This window comes from Melospiza georgiana, chromosome Z (assembly GCF_028018845.1).
Source record: "Melospiza georgiana isolate bMelGeo1 chromosome Z, bMelGeo1.pri, whole genome shotgun sequence".
Lineage (NCBI taxonomy): Eukaryota > Metazoa > Chordata > Aves > Passeriformes > Passerellidae > Melospiza > Melospiza georgiana.
Window position 1 is genome coordinate 39867680 of NC_080465.1, and position 21255 is coordinate 39888934.

Below are 21255 nucleotides of genomic sequence, written 5' to 3' on the forward strand. Positions count from 1 at the left end.
TGGGAAGGTTCTGGAACACCTGTCCTAGGAGGAGTGACTGGGGTTGTTTAGGATGGAGTAAAGAAGGCTTCCTTATCGCTCTCTACAACCGCCTGAAAGTAGATTGTACCCAGGTGGGGTCTGGACTATTTTCCCAGGTACAAAGTGGCAGAATCACAGGAGACAGACTCAAGCTGTGCCAATGAAGGTTCAGGTTGGACCTCAGAAAGAACTTTACAGAAAGGGTTGTTAAGCACTGGAATGGGCTGCCTAGGGAGAGGGTAGAATCAACATTCCTGGAGGGTATCAAGGAATGACTGGATGTGACACTAGGTGCTATAGTCAAGTTGACAAGGTGGTGATGGACTCAATGATCTTAATAAGTCTTTTCCAATCTAAATGGTTCTGTGATTCTGATTCTCTAATGCACAGGAGAAATCAGTCACTGCGGGCGCCAGCAGTTCAAAGGAAGAGAGGAGGAGAAAGTAACAGCTTTTGTTGCAACTTGTGGAAAGCTCTTATGTAGTACACTTCCTAACATGGGACAAGATGAGCTAGGCTAGAACAGAAACCTACCCATAGCTATCCACCAAATCACACAACCATTCCTGATGCTTCTGTGACATTCCAGTGGCTGTTACAGGGAGCTGTGCTACACCTCCCTCCTGAAGAGCAGCAGTGGCAGTATTCCGCTGCATTAAGGAGGAGGAAAAAAAAAAGCTTTTTGATCCTTCTTTTCTCTTTTTATCTTCTATCTGTGGTTTGGGCTACCATGATTTGGCACCAGCAGCGCAAAAGGTTTGACTTGTTCCACATTTTCTTTTACGTAGCTGCAGAACACCCAGCAGCTGTTCAGAGTTCAGGGCTGTTAAAACCCACCAGAAGTGTTCTCTGCTTTCTTTGGCCGTCCAAGTCTTTACACTACTCCATGCTCCAAGTCTTTACACTACTATCCGCTGCTATCTCCAAAGCTGGTCTGCAGAGATGGCTCATTCAGCCACTCAGGCACCCATATGCATAAATCCCCAAGCATCAGCAGCCTGGGGCATTTTTCCCTTATAAACACAGAGTTATGAAATCCCAGCACATCTCCAGCACACAACCATTCTGAGCTGCAGGGCCACACCACAGAGATGTGCCCCAGGAGATTAACAACAAAAAATATGAGCAAAGGGAAAGGCAAAAGTTCAAGTGAAGGGAAAGCCACATCCAGCTCCCTGAAGAACTAGGATTCCTGTGACATCACAGGAAATACCACCAGAAGAGTCAGTTTTCCCTAAATCCCACAAGACACCATGCTTCTAAATGTGGAAAGGACACGTCTGTAAGAATCAACATCTGTAACTATCTAGCTGGGGTTCCTCTGGTTGGTCCTTGGCCCACACCTCTAAGGGTAGACTCCTACCTACTGGCTGAACCTTCCTACAGCCATGCCTCCAGCCACCCAACAAAGTGTTCTCCTCAAGAGAGGCTGTCAGCCTGTCACTGTGACTCTTTTCTGCCAGCAAGTAGAGAACACCAAGGCTAAGGAAGCAGCTTTCAGCTGATTTCTTTCTTTCTTCCAAATTCAATACAGCTGAACAGCTCTCCTGGAAAGAAGAGGGTCCTCCTCTGCCTTAGAGCTTGCAGCATTAAAACACCTGCATATAAGGGTGAAATTTTTGAGAGGAATTAAGCTCTCAATAAGGTAACCCCTACTGCACTGTCAAGCTTCCACTCTGTCCCTCCACCTGCACTTAAAAACATGAGATCTGTTGCAGGGGCTGGGCTTATGACTTGGCTGTCTTCACTAGATGGAAAAAGTAGGAAGGGCATCTGGGTCTTTCCCTTGCTATTACACACAAATTTAATATTCTGGAAGTTGCAAATACAACATGATCAAAAATGGGGCTGAGCCTGTACAAGGAGGTACAGAAAACAGAGTAACAGTAACAAAAAAAAATAAAGCAGTTTAAATTCTCACTCAGACTTTGGAATGCCAAGTCTATTAAGTAGGGCCACCACTGGCTCTTCATCCCTGAGCAACACTTTTACAGCAAAGACAACAGTACCTCTTCATGCAGCTGTGCCCTTGGATCTCTTAAGTTCTTTTCTATGTCTTTACTAAAGTCCCGTAGGGAACTGATGCTACTTTTTTTGCACTATGTACACAGTGTGAAATATGGCCCACTCTTTCATAGAAGATCAATATGATGCACAATAAATACTGGTATTGATCTTTCAGTGTTGTAGACAACTCTCCGACTCTATGGCATATTAATAGTAGTTAACCACTAATTCATTTCAGGGTGGCTGGTATTTTCTTTTAAAGAAGGTGAGTACTACGGGTCAGTTACACATATATGTCTTTTACATTCAGTAACCTATGATGGGCTCCTGCCTTTGCTTAGCAGAGCACAGTGAAAAACACTGGTCCAGTCCTTTGGTAATGTAAACCAGTCTCAGACCATTTACTTCAATAAAGCTATGGTGATTTACACAAATTACGGATATGCATGGCAAAATCAACGCAGAAGCCAGTATATAGATCATGTGAGAGAAGAAAGGAGAAAGGCCAGGTAATTTACAGGAATTTCCATCACCATCTCCTTCTCACAGATGCAAATGTGTTTTTAAGGTTATATACTGAAAAGTAAAAACACTGAAATTTGAAGGCTGCATAAAAGCATGGAGTATTTTCTATTCCTACTGGTACTGTTAAGGGCCAGTTTTACATCTTATTATGTGCTGGCAACGGTAATTTAAGTATGTGTGGGTAAGCTTCTGATATGAGCTCAAATGACATAAAGTCCATACTATTAGACTTTCTTAGCATGTAAAACAGGGTGGTAGCACCAAAGTGCCTACTGGGAATGGTTACTGAACCACACAGAAATCTGGGGAAGATTATTAGTCATCTTACTTGTGATAGATGCACACCAGTAACTGTTTTATAAATCAGGATAGCAGAGCCACATTTCCATGTCTGGGAGCATGCCGTAGCATGGCTGAATTTAGTCATGGGGCGTTAGACTGGATTAGTCTCCAAATGATTGAGCATTCCAGAAAAGGGACTGGTATATGCATTGTGGCAATTATTCTGAATTCAGAATTTCACTGCCCCCATTTACTGGCATGTGTTCTTACATAAACCAATGGTTCACAGTTTTGGTTTTTTTCTTTGCCTACAGAGACTCTGCACATAGACAGCTTTGCTGTTGAAAATACAGAACTGTGACTACTCAAGTAACACAGTGACTCAACAAGCAGGTAAGCACTGCCCAGTAAGTAAGCTCAACCACTGCTAAGTTTACATTTCCTGCAGTTTTCAATTTAGAGTGACAGTTTTCACCAGTTTTAATACTTCCGGCAACCCAGCTTCTGCACAGGGACAGCTACACCATTAAAACACACAGACAAAAAATTATTCAGTCAGAAAACACCTGACTTCATACCTCAAAAGAACCTTGTATCTGACTATTTCTCCCTGCTCAGTACATATAGCATTGACACACTCCTATTAGCTGGTTTAGCAATATTAAGTCTTGCAATGCATTAGTTTAGTTCAATTCGTATCTGGCTTTGAGGTTGGACAGTAGCCTTGAACAAGGCCAGTGTGAAATCACTCCCTAACATCATAATCAGAAACTCTGGTACAATGTGTTTCTCCCACCAAACAATCATGACAGAGCTATTTCAGATGTCAAAGAAAGCTGGCACTATTACCTTCTGCTGAGAAACGCTGTCTCCCAGAGAACAAAACCTACATGCGTGCTCGTCTTTGAGAGGAGTATTTCTACTCTCTCCCTATTAGAAGTTGTGGATTATCTTTGGTTCCAGCACTGAACTTTTAACTTGATATAAAGTTAATGTGCTAGACAATGTTCATTTCAGGCAAGGCTGTGGGGTTGTGTAATTTTCTGCCACCCCCAAAAAAGGCCATTATCTGTAATTACCCATTACCATGCATAATTATTTCTTCTATTCTGGTCTATGGCCCCCAGGACTTCATGATGTTACAGCTCACTGCATTATCTTATCAAATTTGTTAAGGAAGCTTTTTTGACCTTTTGAGCACTTGTCACAGCATATACAAAAGCCGGCAGTAAATTGTCGAAGCATGTACTGTGTGATTTATTATTTGTACCTTGCATACTGATACCGTACAAAATATTACACATGAACACCTTCCCCATTCCCACTCCCTGCTTTAGATCAAGTAAGAAAAGGAAAGAAAACCCCTCCAGTAACAGAAGGGAGGGAACAGGAATAGGCTGGAGTCTCTCAATGGGAATTTAAGAAGCATGACAGCAACAAGCAGCTAAACCAGAACATCAAACTCTGAAGACAACCCCACAGCTGCTCTCTTCTCCAGTGCCACCTTTTTTCTTTCTCCTCTTTCTCCACAGAGTCGACTTCATCTTGTTTTCCCAGCTTTGTAACCTCCTGATGCCTGCTCTTTCACACAACGTCCATTTACTGCTCCTTCACTATGCAGAATACACACCATCCCCCATTCACAGCTTTGGTTAATGCAGTATAGGTTCTTGACAGACAAATTTGGTCCAGTATGACGGTCACAGGGATTGTCCTTTATGTATACGGACGTGAATGTGCAATAAGCAGGATTTTGTCTTCATTACTCTCAAAGCTCCCAGAAAAGGACCAGGCAGTGATCAACATCCCAGCACTACCTGCTTTGGCTAAGAGCTTCACTGCACTGTAAGTGCATGTACTACGCCCCTCTTCTTCCTAAGGGCACTAGAACTGAAGGTGACAGAGAAGCAGGGCACTCAAGAAAACAGGAGAGACAATGTCCTGTTATCCTAACTTTTGTTTTCCCCTTAGTTCCCTATTTATCAATACTCTCTAGAGTGCTTTATCTTAAAACCTCTTGTTTAGGTGCTTGTATGCATGAAACTCTCAACTCACATCCCTAACTGCAACGACATATTGATGAAATCATGAGTTAGGAAACTGTAGTACAAAAAAGAGGTTTTGGTGCTTTTGAACTGCATTGTTAAATAAACAAACTTCCCAGGAATCAGAAAATCTGAGGTACTTTTCTATCATGACAAATAGAAGGAAACATCACAGATCAGGTATTAAGTTTGGACTAAAAGTGAACACTATGAATTGCTGTAGCACAAGGTATGCAGAATCATGCCTTTCAAATCTGTCAGTGAAAGCCTTCTCCCTTTAAAACGAGACTGAAACTGGAGACCCTGGATTCCTTAAAGTAACCCTGAATTTAAATGCTAAGAGGTAGCTACTCAAGCCACTGCTGTGAAAATAAAACCCTTCTCTGCGTTTCTCTGCAGTTTTCAGATCTCTGGCCCTTCACTCTGTGCTGCCTCTCAGGCAGTGGGGAGGTGGAAACCACTCTGCAAGCAAGATGAGCCAGCAAACACAAGCAACAAGCAGGGTCCACAGAGCAGAAGAGAAGATGGTGCTCGTACCCCTGTCCTGGAGCCTGATTTCTGAGATGTGCAGGCTCTTTTGCTCTCATTCTCCTATTGGAAGCCAGATATGCAGCATTTCCAAATATTTTGACCGGAAAGCTTTTCAGAAAACTGTGTCTCTTCCTCCCTCCATCAATTGCCAATGTTACGGCAATTGTTATGGCTGTGTTGAGCTCAAACATGAAATCTGGTGGTTCTTCTTCCTTTCTGTTCAGATTACCTTCCCAGACAGCCCTGGGTATGGAGTTGTGCTCTAACACCTGCTGGAGACAGAAAAATATCAAGTACCAGCCATATCAGACATGAGGGCTACCAGCAGCTATGTGTCCAGGTTAGGAATAGCCAAAACACCTTACTAAGACCACAGTACCTCTCCAACCCAAACTAGAAATACATATAATTCTTCTCAAAGCAGGAATACACATTTAAAACAAACAAACACACAAACAAATAAACCCCAAAGTGTATGGTGTAACAATTCTGAGCTTCTTGTAGGCCTCTGGCCTCTTCCCTGAAACTGAAGTGCACAAAGACCAATCTATTCCACCTCTTTATCGCAGCTATGCCTTATCATCTGCCAACTCCTACCATTTGCTTTTCACCTCCTCCCACCAGAGCAAGACAAAACAACCAGTCATTGCAGCTGTCCTGCAGTGGGTCTGAAAACTAGGGCTGTATGGGTGTTATGAAAAACTCCTCGCTAGGTGCGGCTGCTGGACTGTTGAGTTCAGCCGGCATTACCAGTGAGGAGCTAGCGTAATGGCAGCAATGCCTGTGGGTACAAGGCATGCTTCTCAAGGGATACTCGACTGGAAGAATTCAATTTCACCTGGAAGGAATCAGTGTTATTGTTTGCTTCCCTCTAGGAATAACTCCAGAGTGGTATTTGAGCAAAATGGCATTTACCTAGTTCTACTTCTGAAGGGCTAAACCAGTTCTAAGTGGGACAACAGATTTTAACAAGAACAAAACTTGCCAGAAAGAAACACTCTAGGATAAACGTTATGCAAAGGGGACAACACATTTCAGGGAAAGTTGGGAGACCTCAGAACTAAGGTTATTTCCTATAGGCCTTCTTGAGCCTTGCAGTGAATTCACAAGATTTTGCTGCTGCTGTTCATCACGCCAAACTCACTGTGTTATTTCTGTGAAATAACACAGAAAACTAACTGGAGCTGGCATAGTCTGGCAAAGGCATAAGCAATCAGAACAATCATACGGGAGATCAAATAAAGGTTAGCTAAGGAGATCACCAAAGTGTAAAATAAACTGACTTTCACTCCAGTACTGTTCTCTGGTCTTTTAATAATTTGTCTCCTGCCTGAGCTCTTCCAACTTAAAAGTCCAGGTGTGTGGGTCCAGACAATTGCTACATCCCCACCACTACCTACAAAGAGAAACCTAGGGAACAGTATGAACAGGGAAACAGATTTACTTCCCTTGTCCCCTCTCCCAGCCTTACACTGGTTTTGGTTCAGTGACGCCCTTCCTTCCAATATTCATTTTGAGCCCACTTTCTGGGGCATGTACCATGCTCCCAGGGCAGGAGTCCCACTAGCATTAGTTCCATGACCACCCCACCAGCTTCCCAAACCACATAACTGCCCAGAAGGACTGTGCTAGTTCATCCTCTTTCACCAGGAACCACTAACATTCAGCACAGTATCCCCCAGGATCACCAGCTGCGCAGCAAGTGTTTGTTTGGGATGGACTTCTTAATTTTTCACTTCTTGTATGGGTTAAAACAGCTTTTGCTTTCGTGTGACCATCATCTAACCAGGCCTCCCTGCAGTGCACTTTTGTCTTCTGCAGGACTTGCCAGTACAGGTGCCTTTCCATCACGTACCAGCACAACCTGTCATACTGCCAGATTTCTTTCCAAGATACCAATGGGATGATTACAGCAAAGAGCACGTCCCTGTGAGATGCCTCCAGAAACACTACTGTGTTAAAATTCCCCACTCAGACCTACAAACTAATAGGATCATTTTCCTTAAAACCAGGTAACACATACAGTACCAATTTTCTGTCAGTTCAGGTTCCTAATCAAGATGTCAGGGGATACAAAAATCAAATGCCTTGCAGGATTTGCATGCCTTGAAGTATGGTACTTCACCAAACAATTTTATAATAATATAAGATTACCATCTTGACAGAATTTTTACCCATAAACTTCTGTTAATTCATGCTATGTGAACATCACTCAACAGCTGCATTTCTCCCCTTCTTGCATATTTTATTTTGCTGTGGATTGTTCCACTATTTTCAAAAAAGTGATGTCAAGCTAACAGATTTGCAGCCATGTACCCTACCACACCCACTTTCTTGAAACACTGGCATGACATCATCTTTCTTTCAAGATTTAGGAACTTCTTCAGTGTTAAAAGACCTACTGGAAATCACAGAGTGGGTCAGGTTGAAAGGGATGGCAGGTGGTCATCTGGCCCACCCACCCTGCTCAAGCAGGGTCATCCTACAAGACATTGTACAGCACTGTGTCCAGGCAGTTCTGGAGTACTTACAGGAAGGGAGACTTCCCATATCCTCAGCCAAGCTGTTGAGTTTTTTTCTTTTTTCTTCCTAAAATTGCATATGAGTCGTCCAGTCCTGCTGATTTCAGTTCCTGTTGGAACTGGAATGTCACCATCTCCATATACAGGTATAATACTACATATATTTTTGTAAAGCAAGGACCAGAAAAAAAATTACTGAGCGTTTATTTATTCCTATCTTCCACTGTACAGTTGTTATTCCATAACGGGTGAAATTGTGTGTTTCCAACACTATTCAAAAACCCCTTCAATTTCAAGATTTTTGGTTAATTTTAAATTTCACACAAATTTGTATTTTTTAAAAGAAAAAGTGATTTGTGCAAAGAAAAAAACCAAAACAACAAGGAGAGAGCAATTTCATCCAGAAGACTGCAGGCCTGGCATAGTAAATTTCTCAGTCCCACAGAGAGCCCCAGTCCAGATGCAGCTAACAGAAGCTGAAATATGCCTGATTTCAGAAGAACTGGAGAAGGAACATTTTGTTCACATTTAGTGTACACTTAATAAAAATGATCTGCTGCAAACATTTAGCATGCAACTTAACGATCCTCCTAATACAGCAGTAGAAATAAAACCTACGGAAAATAATATTTTATTTCCACAATTAATTTAAGCTCTGGTCCTTCAATAAGATATCTATGGCAGCAAATCCAACTTTCAGTGTCTCTGTCACTCACTATAGCAGAGTAATCGATCTTTTTACGTGAGCTGAGAGGTAATGCTTGTCTTTCTTTTCTAGCACTTTTCGTCATTATAACACAGCTATAGTGATCATATTCAAATCTCAAGTGGAAAAAAATATGAATGGCTTTGGTAAAGAAAACACATTCAAAATCTTTGAATATGGCTTCGACTCCGTGAAGGTGGTAGGCATTATTTTAATGCTCCAGCATATGTTTGTCCACACTGAAATGAAACAACAGCATTATTTACACAACTGAAGTTATTAGCATGTGTGACAGCTAGTGGGATCAGGACCAATAAAATCAGTGCTTCAGAAAATTAAGGGCATGAGAAACAAGGACCATTTTCAATCCTCAGTATAAAAGCTGGGAGTATGACTACTGCATGGGCATATCTATGTACGCAGGTTATTATTCACCCTGAGATATCCGATTTGAGAAGAAAATTTACAAACAGTTAACTCTTTGTGTTCATGCTACCAAATCAAACATGCTACTGAAATGAGCAATGGAGACAAAAGTGAAGCCACAATTAAAAAAAAAAACAAAAACAAAAACAAAAAACAAAAAACAAAACAGAGAAAGAAATTAAAAATTTTAGGAAGTTAGGGAAGAAAAACAGATTTATGGACAATGATGGAAAACAGCCCAGACACCTGCAGGGGCAAAGAAGCAAATTCAGAGGAGGAGAAAGAAACCCGGTGTGGATTAAATCTAAAGGGATTTAAGTCATTAATGAGAGATCAAAGAAAACATTAGAAGGGAGGGAAAGCTTCACAAGTGTCTGAGATAGGAGACCTTGGAGGAAATATGACTAGGTTAAAATCACTATGCCTCACACTAAAAATAATAAAGGGAGTAGGATGATGGTTTGAATTAGCTGGAGCCCATGCTTGGTTGTAAGCTATTACCATGACAGAAACCCAAAAGTTTCTACAACAGACCAACTGGAAATAATAGGAGGGCTTTTTAACTCTATCTAATATGTGATGCAAAAACTAAAAGTGGGAGTAGTGAAAAAACACTGCAGACATCCAGCAGTCCTGACCAAGAGAACAAGAATCACACAGATGTGTGTAACTTTTGTGCACGACTGCCAGTGTTGCATGGGTGCAACAACGTCTGCACTCACAAAATTGGCTTCAATGCAAATGCAAACTGATCACTAATGAATGGTGTTCATGCATAACTGACAGAAATGCACAGTGACAGCAAGTACAGTGGCTTACCATCCGCTGAGGTGCAGTTGTGTTCATTACTACAGACATCCAAATAACCAAATAGTGGCTTATCCTGTATGCAATAAAATAGTACAAATAAAGACTGGAGACAGGAATTAAAAAACAAAACATCAGACATCCAATCTCACTGCAAAGGAAGTCAGACTCACTATTTAACTAACTGCAAGCTCTTCAAGGAAACACAGGACAGATGTGCATGAACACTGCTATTTAAGTAAAGGAGCTGTTCACAATCCTGATTAATACTAGCAGGTACTCAAATTCAGAAGACAGTTTAGTAAACTTCAATAAAACAGAGGAATGAGAAGAAGCATATGAAAAAGCATTCCTACAAAAGAAACCTTCAAAACTGCATTATGCTTCTCATGTTATTAAGTGACAAATCTACTGTAAATGGAAAATGATTGAGCAGGCTGAAATAGGAAGTTATTTGATAAATTAAGCAAATGAATGCAGTCTTCAAGGTACAAGAAAGCATGTGAAACAAAAGGAGAAGCAAGAAATCAAATCAGTGCTCAGTTAGGGAAGCGTGCAGTACTCCTTCACTCCTCACTTATATCTTTTCTTTAAAACAAAGAACCCCACACATTCAGAGAAGATATAATAACTGTTTCAAGGACACAGAAAGGAACAAGAGGTTAGCTGCAGATAGTGAATAATGTGCCCGTGGACAGTAAATTCTTAGAAATTCCTAGTACATTTTCTGCTTCTGCTCCATTCCTTATCTCAGTGTTCATAATAACAAATGGAAAGCACAATCTAGCACAGATAACTCTCTAAATCTGAATGCACATATGCAAATGCCAGTGTTACAGAGGAAGAGCTTCCAAGGCAAAAAGAACAATGGGATTTGCTAACCAGCCCTGTTACCTTAGGTGGGAAGAAAATCTGGTGCTAGGACACTGTACACGGCAAAATCTGTCCAGTACACAGCAAACACTACTCAGCAGCTATCTTGCCCTAACCATAGATCTATGTCTTTAATCGTCATGAGGTGTGAAAAAACTTGGACAGCAAGATGCTGAAAACACAGAAAGCCCTATGGTGAAGTATTTTTGAAAATGAGAAAAAAAAACCAAACCTAAAAACCAAAAAGGTTTGAAAATCCTTCAGGGGAAAAAATCTCTTCTGAAATGTGAAGGGATAGAAGTAACTGCTGCGCTTCCTGTGCTTTGCCTCCATCTCAGGGCTGAGCAGCCTTTCTCTCTCAAAGTAAGGGAGTAGGGGTAGGTCAAGACTGGTCCCTGGCACTCTTGCTTCCCTGGCACACGCCGAAACCTCTCCCCAGCTCCTGCCTCTGGTGAAGACAGTCCTATGCAACATTCAGAATACCATTTGCACAGAAAAAGAAAAGCAATCTTCTGTGAGGATTTTCCAAATATGTTTATAATTCTATTTGTTTTTACACTTCCAGTGAAGCATCACACAGGACTGAAAAGTCTGAAAGGAAAATAAAAACTTCTTAATTCAGACACTTTGAGAACTGTTGCTAGCTCTACCTTGTTTCACCAATACAACAGAAATACAAGCCTTTTGACAAGAGTCAGTGCCTCACTGAATGGATATGTACAGCACTTCAAACGTTAGCTCAGTTAAAACAGAGGCACTGCCACGCATGCGCGCATGCAAAGCTGCAGTAACACATACTGCTTGAAAAGAGGAGCAGGAAAACTGCAAGCTTTGCAAGAGAACTGGAGAATTGACTGGAAACATCTAATCAGGGATGCAGAACCCTGTAACATTATGATTTATTTAACACAGTCAAGGAATGGCTAGAGGCAATGAATCATATAAGAGATGACAAAGCTGTAGGAGATTTCCGTCATCTACTTTAACCTGCGCATTGATCAGAGTTTACCCCCATATTAATCACCAGAGATCATAATCTAACACACTCTTAAACACCTCTCCTGATTACGCTTCACTTACCCCCTTGTCCTTATGCAGGTCACTCCGTTGCTAATTGCACTACTCGTTAGGAAAAAAAGTGTCTAGTGTCTAATTTAATTTTGCCTTTTTTAGTTTCAAGCCGTTGCTCCTTGTTATGCTGTCTCAAGCACTGTAAATAATCCCTCCCCCTCCTCCATATTATTACCTCTCAAATATTTATAGACTGTTTATATCCACCCTTAGTCTCCTTTTCTACAAGCAATACATCATTTTTGTCACCCTTCCCTCTATCCTTTCAGATTTATCTATGTCCTTTTATAATGAGATGCTCAAAACTCCTTTACCATTTTCCCAAGTACAGTGAACCCAAAGCTGAGAGAAGCTGAAATGCTCACCCCTTCTTGTTTCACAACCAACTCCTTCTTACATAACTTATTTTGATAGGAATTGAAAATTACAAAGCCATGGCCACCCCACTGTGGAAGGCATTGTTCAATGCATACTTGTATCAGTCCAGGATTTGAAAAGCCTATTCAGGATAAATTTCATCCTAAATCAAGGGAAGATTATTCAAAGCTCCTGTAATATTTACGAAGTCCAGCTTGAAAGAGATTTAGTAACTAAGCAAACTACTATACAGGCAGGCCACTTTCAGCAACTACTTCCCAAGACAATATCTAACTTATGCTGTGGAAATCATGTCAATCCAAAAAGGCTAAGAAGTTCACAAAGTCTTACAAGAGACACACGCAAATGTAATTCTTTTTCTCTCATCTTAACTGCAATGAACTGGAGAAAACCAGATGATGATGATGATGATGGATTAGTTATTCACAGGTGAAGGACACAAAACTCCTTTGTTTGCTGTTACAATCCACTAAAGACAGGTCATGTTTAACTGTACTCCTTGCTTCTTAAGAGAGATTTGTTGACTGTGGGAGAAGCCAGGGGAAAGCACCAGGAAGCAATGGAAGGGGGTTGGCAGGACCAGGAGGCAGCCAGTCCTGCTGCTTTACCAAAACTGGTGAAGAAGCAGCCATGGCTGCAGCGGGAGAAAATCATCCTTAGAAAGTAGTGAGGAAACCAAGGGAAAAGGGAAGAGCAGGAGGATGGACAGATAACCACTGCAGACCCACCAAGATCTCTGAGGGCATGCAGCCACTATGTTAGTCCTGGCACAGGCAGGCAAAGCAGCTAATGCTGCCTTCTTACTGCCAGCCTTGCCGAGGCCGCTGCCACCTAACTATCAATCCCCTCCACCGTTTGTCAATCCCCACAATTCTAACTATTTGTTTAAAAAAATCCACCATTGAGTATTACTAGGTCAAAAGAATTACGATTTCTTTCACAGGCTTGCAAGTGCTTATCAGTATTGAGGCTGACTGAACTTCAAATTTAAGTATGCTGACTTAATGTCAGGGCAAGCAAGTAGAAATTTTAGAGCTTCACAGAACAGTCTAGTTAGGAAAGGATCTTTGGAGACCAGCTGGCTCAAACTATTCAAAGAAGAACCAGCTTGCTAGTTGGATCATGTTGCTTATACACCATCCAGCCAAGCTCCGAGCCTCCCCAAACATGGAGACTCCAGAACCTCACTGGATAACCTGTTTCAATCCTCAAGCACTCTCACAGTAAAAAGAAGCTTCCACATGATCAGTTGACTAAAATGAGGCTTCTTTAATGAAACTGAAATTTTTACAGCACATAACACTATACTATAAATACTGCAAAAGAGATTTCTTTCTAAAAGAAAATTTCTCCCTTTTTAAAACCCGGCTATGATATTTTTCCATTATAACAACTAGGTTTTTTTAAACTCATCTTGCTCAACAGCTGCAAGATCTGGCACCAATTTTTGAAATCACAATACAGTGAGCAAGAAAGTAAAGGAAGAGTAAAGAAGGCATGGTAGGGTTTTTGCAGACAGCTAGGCCACTGCAAGTTCAACGGGATCTCAGTACCATCAAACATCAGGCATGCTATTACTGCTGATCCCACCATGGTATGTATTTATGAGTAGATAAAACCCCTTCTATTTGTCAGCGAGTTTCAAATTGAAGACAGCAGCTACTTAGAGAAAAAAAAGAATACTATTTTGTTTCTGTCAAACATAATAAATGTAACAAAGGGAAATAACAAATACAAGCTTACTATTCACAATTGTTCAAAATTATGTTTGTCAACCAGTGATAATAGGAAGACACCTGAACACTACTGACACTGCAAATACAACAGGGAAATGACCACACAGAGCATAGGACCAGGAGCTGGCATTCTGCATCACAGAGTAGTCCCATCTATACTGGAAGTTTCTAAACTGGGCCAACAAGAGTGCAGAGCAGCAGAAAGAAGGGGTGCTTTCCAGCACCTTCCAGTCATCCGGTGGTGTATCTTGCAGCCACTCCAATGGCCAAATGCCAAACATGACCCTTAGTCTGTGGCAAGGATAAAATATAATGAAGCAAAGGTGAAATGCATTCTCCTTCATTCAGTATGAGCAGCTTTCTTTTTTTCAGTAAGCTCTATGGCGTTTAGTTAGTGACCTCATCTGCCTCCCCTCTCTGACCCCCATGACTGCTAAATATCAAAACGGCAGAGGCTCTAAATTGACACAAACCAGAGAAGAGCACAGGTGTTATAAAATGAGAATGTCTGAAAAGCACATTCTACACGCTTCACTATAATCTTTCCTATATTTTGCAGATCTGTTGAAGATCCTAACAAGATATACCTATCCTACAGATGGGAGGACAATTACATCAAATGACTTTTGTTGCTCTGTACAATTAAATGGCCTTTTCTTTCAGCAATCCAACTTTTTAAGGGGAAATGCACAGGAACAACAAATTCATGAGACCATGGTCTGTTCCCTTTCAACTACCCTGCAAATTCCCAGTTTGCTTTTGAGTGGGAGCATACAGTTCATCCAAACTAAACATGCCTGACATGGTTAATGTTCAAACACCTATGTTATGATCATGATAATTCATTTTTTTCCCCTCTTCAAAAACAGCATGCCACAACGGGATCTGAAAAACTGCCTCTGGTATCCAGGCGTCATACTATTTCTGATCTGCTAATAAAATGGATACAGCAAGCAATGACTCTTTTTCTGGCACTATGTCTGATTTGTGTGACTTCTTCACACATCACTCCTCTGCTGGAAAACAATGCTCCATGTGATGGGAGTCCAAAAGAAGAACTGCCCTCATAAGCCAAAAAGCTTAGAGGAGGAACAGAATTACCGCTGTCAAAATCACCTCTTGCCCAGTCTAATGTGAATCACACAGGACACACTGCACTCCCAGAAGCCACTGCTTCCCCTGGGGCTTGCAGGGAACTAACTGCTGGCTCCCCCTGCCATGAAGGGTTTCACTTTCCCTGCTTCCTTTAATAATTTCTGTAAGTTCTTGAAAAATCAGCGCCTCAGCCTACCAACCTGAGACAATGACACTTGCTCCCATGGGGTCTCTCATTTTGCTTGCAGTTTAGGGTAGTAATAAAATCATAAAACAGCAACACAAGAATCCATCAAGTACCTGGTCCTGAAACAACCCAACATCTAAAGCCAGAACTTATGCCACAAGGCAATTTTTCATCTGAAAAAAAGATCGATATATGCTAAAAAGAAAAACATGGGGATATTTAGGCTATGTTCCTCACCAAAGCCTGAACTCAGGCTCCTGACAACGCTACCCCACAGACCTGGATAAATGCACAGCACCTTCTCCAGCTTCAGAGCCAGCACACAGTCACTGGTATAAAGTCAAATCCCCTGAGTACTTACACTGCTTTCAGCAGATGAATGTACCAAAACCATTAAGGACGTAACTTCATTTATACAGTGTAGTCACCTCTGAACTAAGTACAATGTCTTGCTACTTAGGAGCCCAAAAGCAAAACTATGGACCTGATTTCCTATTCATTTGCAGATTTTTCCATTTCTGGTGAACAAAGGTTGACACTGTCTTGATTCCTGACTTTTTTCTGGAGATGAAGCTGTGTATTTCAAATGTTGTCACTCACAAACAGTTATTTATTTGGACACAAATAATAACAGTTAGTTATTTAGTAAAATGCTTGAGAAACAATGTATTTAAATTGCTCAAATTCCGTTGTAAGAAAGATGACTGCTCTAACTAAAAGCAGTAAAACAATTGAAAATACTTTAAAATTAGGCATTTTTATGTTTTCAAGTACTTTTTCAAGCATGTGAATTGCCTTAAGCCTGTTTGGTCAATGCTTTCCATTAAAAGACCACAATTTAATTAAATTAACTAGCAATTATTAAAATGGGATTAATAAACTAAATACCGTCATTTTAAAAACATTAAGATCAAAGCTTAAGCCAGTTTTGTCAACAGTAAAACGATTACATTCTTCAGCCTTCCTGTACAAGCAAGGATCTTCTTGTTCTCCTGAGTTACACACAATCTCTATATATCACTGAATATACTACTTTAATCTTTAGCCAGCTTTTTCTACGTCTGTAGACAAAGCATGCAGTAATGCAAATATGAAAGGAGTAACTGCATCAATTCAAAGGTGACACTAACATAATGAAAACAAAAAAAGCTAATAAAAAGCTATTTATTGCTTTATTAAGCAGTTCTTTTAAAAGCTTCCCAACAAAATTCCTCTACAATGGTCTGAAACTGCCTGTCTGCACTAGATCCAACAAATCCATCTGACATACTTTTAATGGCCTGCAAAACAGAATAGCGTCACTTGACAGACACACACATGCACTGTCCTTTTATTAACTAGTGCAAAGCACTGCCCACTTCAGAATCACCTTTCTATCTGGCAAGTATATTCACCTGTATTACTGGCATATGCATAGATTATTAAAAATGAATGAAACTTGTTTTTCCTTTTATGTGTATTTGTTTGCTTTTTTTCTGTCTATATGCAAGAAATCAATTACACCAGCTCCTTTCTTCTGTATGTTCAATCACTGTATCTGTCAGGCATGGTTAGAAAGTGGAAAAAGCAATTTGCATAGGAAAAAACATTTTGCCTAGAGTCTTCACTTGCCTAGCATATTCAAGTCCCATCTTTTACTCAGCTATGCTTTCACTGAATATACAGACAAATACTGTTTCTTGTTGTTGGGGTTTTTTTGGGTCTTGTTTTACAAGTGTTAAACACAATACAGTAATTGTAGTAAAAGAGAAGGACTACATCACTCTTTCATAGTTCATCATAGCATGCCACACAGAACCAATGTGCCACCACACAGAGTTTTGTAAGGCTGGAAGATCTCTGCTGCTGGGGTCAATAACATAACCTATGCACTTGGCCTCTCTACGGTTCTGAAAACTTGAATTTTGAAGAAGCTACATAGGCAGCCAAAACCCACCTTACTATGACTGTAGCGGGAGTACATGTTTGGAAAAAAGGACAAAAGCTTACCATAATTCTCTACTTGCAATCACACACCCTATCGAATTTTATTACAGCACCAGTCTGTGTAAAAGAAATTTTGATTTTCAAGTAAAAATAACCAAATAAAATATTAAAGACTGATAGTGGATCCTCCCCTTCCACTAGCTGTACCAAAAGTACAATGTTGTACTGTACTGTAACCCTGTCACTGCAAAGAGGGACAGGCGTGAACCGTGAGCACCAGCAGTGTTGGCCACGGCCCTCAGACGCGAGCACCACTCTCCCAGCACCTCACCTGGTGGTGTACTAGCTGCTGTCATGGCTGTACTTGTCGAGTGCATTGGGCTGCTGCTTTCCAGCGAGAGGCAAGAATTGCCACCACTGTTCTTCTTAACAAACGTCTCAGGGACGCTGGGCAGGGGCACTGGGTGGCTGATTCCCAGCTCCTCTTCCTGAGCTTGCTGTCTTCTTAGGGCAACCTAGGAACAAAAAAGACATAGGGTATGCTCTGTGATTTTGAGCACAATTTATACTAGCAGCAATGAACTACTCAGATTCAAAGATGGTTTTTCACTATTCATACCGTAGAGTAGTGCTGATCGTAGAATCACTAAGGCTGGAAAAGACCTCCAAGACCATTGAGTCCAGTTTTCAACCAAATACCATGTCAACTAAACTACAGCACTAAATGCCAGGTCCAGTTGTTTCTTGAACACCTCCAGGGATGGTTCCTGGTTTCAGTACTTGACAATTCTTTCTGTTCTTCCTGACGTCAACCTGAACCTCCCCTGGCCCAGCTTGAGCCCATTTCCTCTCATCCTGTCAGCACTAGCTGCCTGGAAGAAGAGGCCAACCCACAACCTCCTTTCAGGCAGTTGCAGAAGGTCCCTCCTGAGCCCCCTTTCCTTCAGGCTAGACAAAGGCAGCTCTCTCAGCCACTGCTCACTTGGCTTACTCTCTAGGCCCTTCACACAATCCAGCCAATGGGCAGAGAAGTACGTAAGCAAAAACCAACCCCATTTTGTGTACAAGCACAAAGGAACAAACCTATGAAATGCTGGTGACATACACATCTTCCTCCACTGAGGCCAGATTAACACCTGTTGAAGCTGACGAAACTCCCGCAACACAGCTGCTCTTGGGACAAGCACTCTGGAAAGTACAGTCACTACCCTCCTCTCTGCTGCTGGGGTTAAGAAGTTAGTCTGCTTGCAGGGTTCTGCTGTGCCTCTTATCAATATAGAGCAGCTTTTCATGAGGGCTTGTACCTGTAATCTGCTGCTCTATCCAGGCCTGCTAGGCTCCCTGCTGGCTCTTTGCTGGAAGTGTTGCCCTTCAAGGAAATTTCAGCATACAGTACACTGTACAGAGAGAACCATTATGGAAGAAGCACAGCAAATGTAGGGTACCAACCTGCAGGCATCTCAGACAGCATCACACACATTGAAAAGTGCTGGGCAAGTCTGGAGAAGCTGGAGCTTCCCATTTCTTTCCTAAGAAAGTTCCAAAGCCTAACTGGCACTGGCCAAGCCTATAGGCACCACACAGTCTGGACATGCGTGCAGATAAACCATATTCACTGCTTGCAGACAGCCCCTTCTGCTTCATCCGAACTAGTACATCAATTTAACACCCATGCCAGATCTGTCTGGGAAGTATATATGACACTGCTACAGCTACATACCCTGCTACTTGTGAGGTAACTGATTTGCGTCTTTACTTGAACCTCAGAAATTTGTTCCAGTTTACAGACTGGGATCATGGGCGTTTCTTGCTGGAAATTCTCCTGGGTATCTGGGACAGGACTTCCCTACATTTTCATATTAAACAGCCACGCTTTTTTCTAAAACAGATTTATAATTCTGTTAGTTAGCATTAGCCCTTGCAATAAGAAACATCCCATACAGAAGGTGCAGACTTGCAAACACCACTGTAACTTCAACTTCACAAGCCAGTAACCTTGACCTGTAAAATTCCACCAGCATCAAGGGGCTTACTGCAGAAATATATCAAAAGGGGGAAAGACAGACTTTCAATGTGTAACTCCTACACAGATAAGGTTTAGCTAGGGAGGCTTTCAAAGCTACTTTCAAATACTAGACAGGGAAGAGAATACCCCCAGGAGGACCATCACCGGAGCTTGCTAGCAGGAGGCACCCACTGCCTGACAGAAGCAGCTGAGCAGCCAAGATTCCGTGCCGAGGGGGACACTTTGCACGGGGACACTTCGTGCTCCCTTCCCCGAGGCCGACAGCAAAGCTATTCACATTTATTTTTCCAAGGTTCACACCAGGCAGAGAAAGTGCATGTAACTTGGGCGTAACAACAATTTCTGGACTGCCATACTACCAAAAAGGAGGAATTGTTTAAATTAACTGCCATTGAGTTCTGAGGACGTTTTATGCACTGAATAACAAAATTAGAAAAAAAAAAAAAAAAAAAAAAGCGAGGATTTAATCTAGAGCTGCTTAGGTTTTTAAAACCTGTCAGCCCGACACACATTTTATCCGATATCATGAAGCTCTGAGCAAACAGCAATTGCAAACTCATGGGTGGGTCTGGTATCACCACCACGTACCTTCACTCGCACCAGGAGCCCTAAAGCCTTGCCAATTATGTGCTGGCAGGCGATCGTTTGCTCTAACGAGGGCGTAAAATGCCCCTCCAGCAGCCGCTCCAGTACACGCCCAGGACCCCCCTCAGTAAAGTTTGCAAGATAAAGATCACACGGGTTAATAGAGCCCTATACTTACACCGCCAGAATTGTGACTCCGAAGCGAGACGACCCAACGAAAACGTTATTCCCACCCTGACCTGGATACCGTTTGTTTTCTTAGCCCTCAGAATACTGAGCCCTCGTTGAGATAAAAGATGACCCACCTACACAGCTATGTGAAGACCAAATTTCGAAAAACGCCGTTAAAAAAAATCCCCAAAAATGTTAGAAATGCGCTCAACTGAAGCCACCAGCATCAGGAAACGCAGTTTACACCGCCAGCACAAAATATTCTCGATAAGCAATTTGTTGGCTAGATTATTCATTTTCTAGTTAAAAGCAAGCGGGAAAACGGCTACTGACGGTAACTTATGTCCCGCTCCGTGCAGGTTCTACAGCCTCCCGGGGGCTGTCCATGGGGCCGGATTGTACCCGGCCCGGGGGAGCGGCGCTCGGCCGTGCCCGGCAGGTGCAGCTGACCGCTCACCGCCGCCACTCGCCCCGGCTGCAATCCTCCGCGCCTCTGGGGCATCTCCCATTTCTCATGCAAAAACGAAATTTAAATAACTTGCGAGAAATACAGCGACAAGTTTCACTAACAGCGGTGTAACTCCTGACTCCCGTCCGGGGCGAGCTACCCGCGGCTGCGGTCTCGCAGCGCACCGCATCCCGGCGCGGCCGCTCGGCCCCGACGGGCCCGACCCGCCACGGGCGCGGAGCACACCGCGCTCGGACACAGCTCACCTGCGCTGCCATGACGCGCTGCCGCTCGGCGATTAGGCTGCACTTGTTGCACTGGCAGTCCCGCCACATGCAGAAGCGTTTGTGCCCCTTCAGTGGCGAGGAGTAGCCGTGGTTGCGGCAGCGGGCACACTTGGGCAGTCGCGGCCGCTTCTTCCCCGCTGCAGCGGCTCCCCTGTCCGCCGGGGCGGCCGCCATGGGGGCCGCCGCCTTCCCGAAGCTATTCGCCTTGTCTCCCGGGCCCGCGACGTCCGGGGGCTTGCTGAAGGCCGGGGTGTCACTGGGCATCGCGGCAGGCGGGGGACAGCTGGGAGAGCAGTCTGCGCGCTTCTGCCCCGTCCCGTCCCGCCACCCCGCGCGTTTTGGCGGGCAGCACCAGGCGGGCGTCGCCCCTCCTGCCGCGCCTCCCCCACTCCTGCTCCGGGGGGTCCGTGGCCGCTAAATCCTCGCTACCCCGAGGGAGCGGCCACCCTTCCCTTCGCGCTCCTCCCTCCCCCACCGGGCCGGCCTGCGGCGGGAAAGGCGGGCCCCGTCCAGGCCGGTCCCCGTCGGATGCGGGGCGCGGGCCCGGGGCGGCCTGACGGCCGGAGCTTCTGCGGGGCTTGGCTCAGTCGCCCTGCCGCA

The 21255-nt window shown here is 43.1% G+C and overlaps 1 protein-coding gene across 1 annotated transcript in view; it reads right to left on the reverse strand.

The window, feature by feature from the left end:
• The window catches only part of DMRT1 (doublesex and mab-3 related transcription factor 1), a 58100-nt gene extending 37181 nt beyond the window's left edge, over positions 1-20919 (reverse strand). The window contains exons 1-2 of the mRNA XM_058044092.1: positions 20635-20919; positions 17470-17653 (exon numbers count right to left, since the gene is read on the reverse strand). Of these exons, the coding sequence (XP_057900075.1) occupies positions 17470-17653; positions 20635-20919 (469 nt within the window). The remainder of the gene's footprint in view (positions 1-17469; positions 17654-20634) is intronic.
• Between the last annotated feature and the right edge of the window lie 336 nt (positions 20920-21255).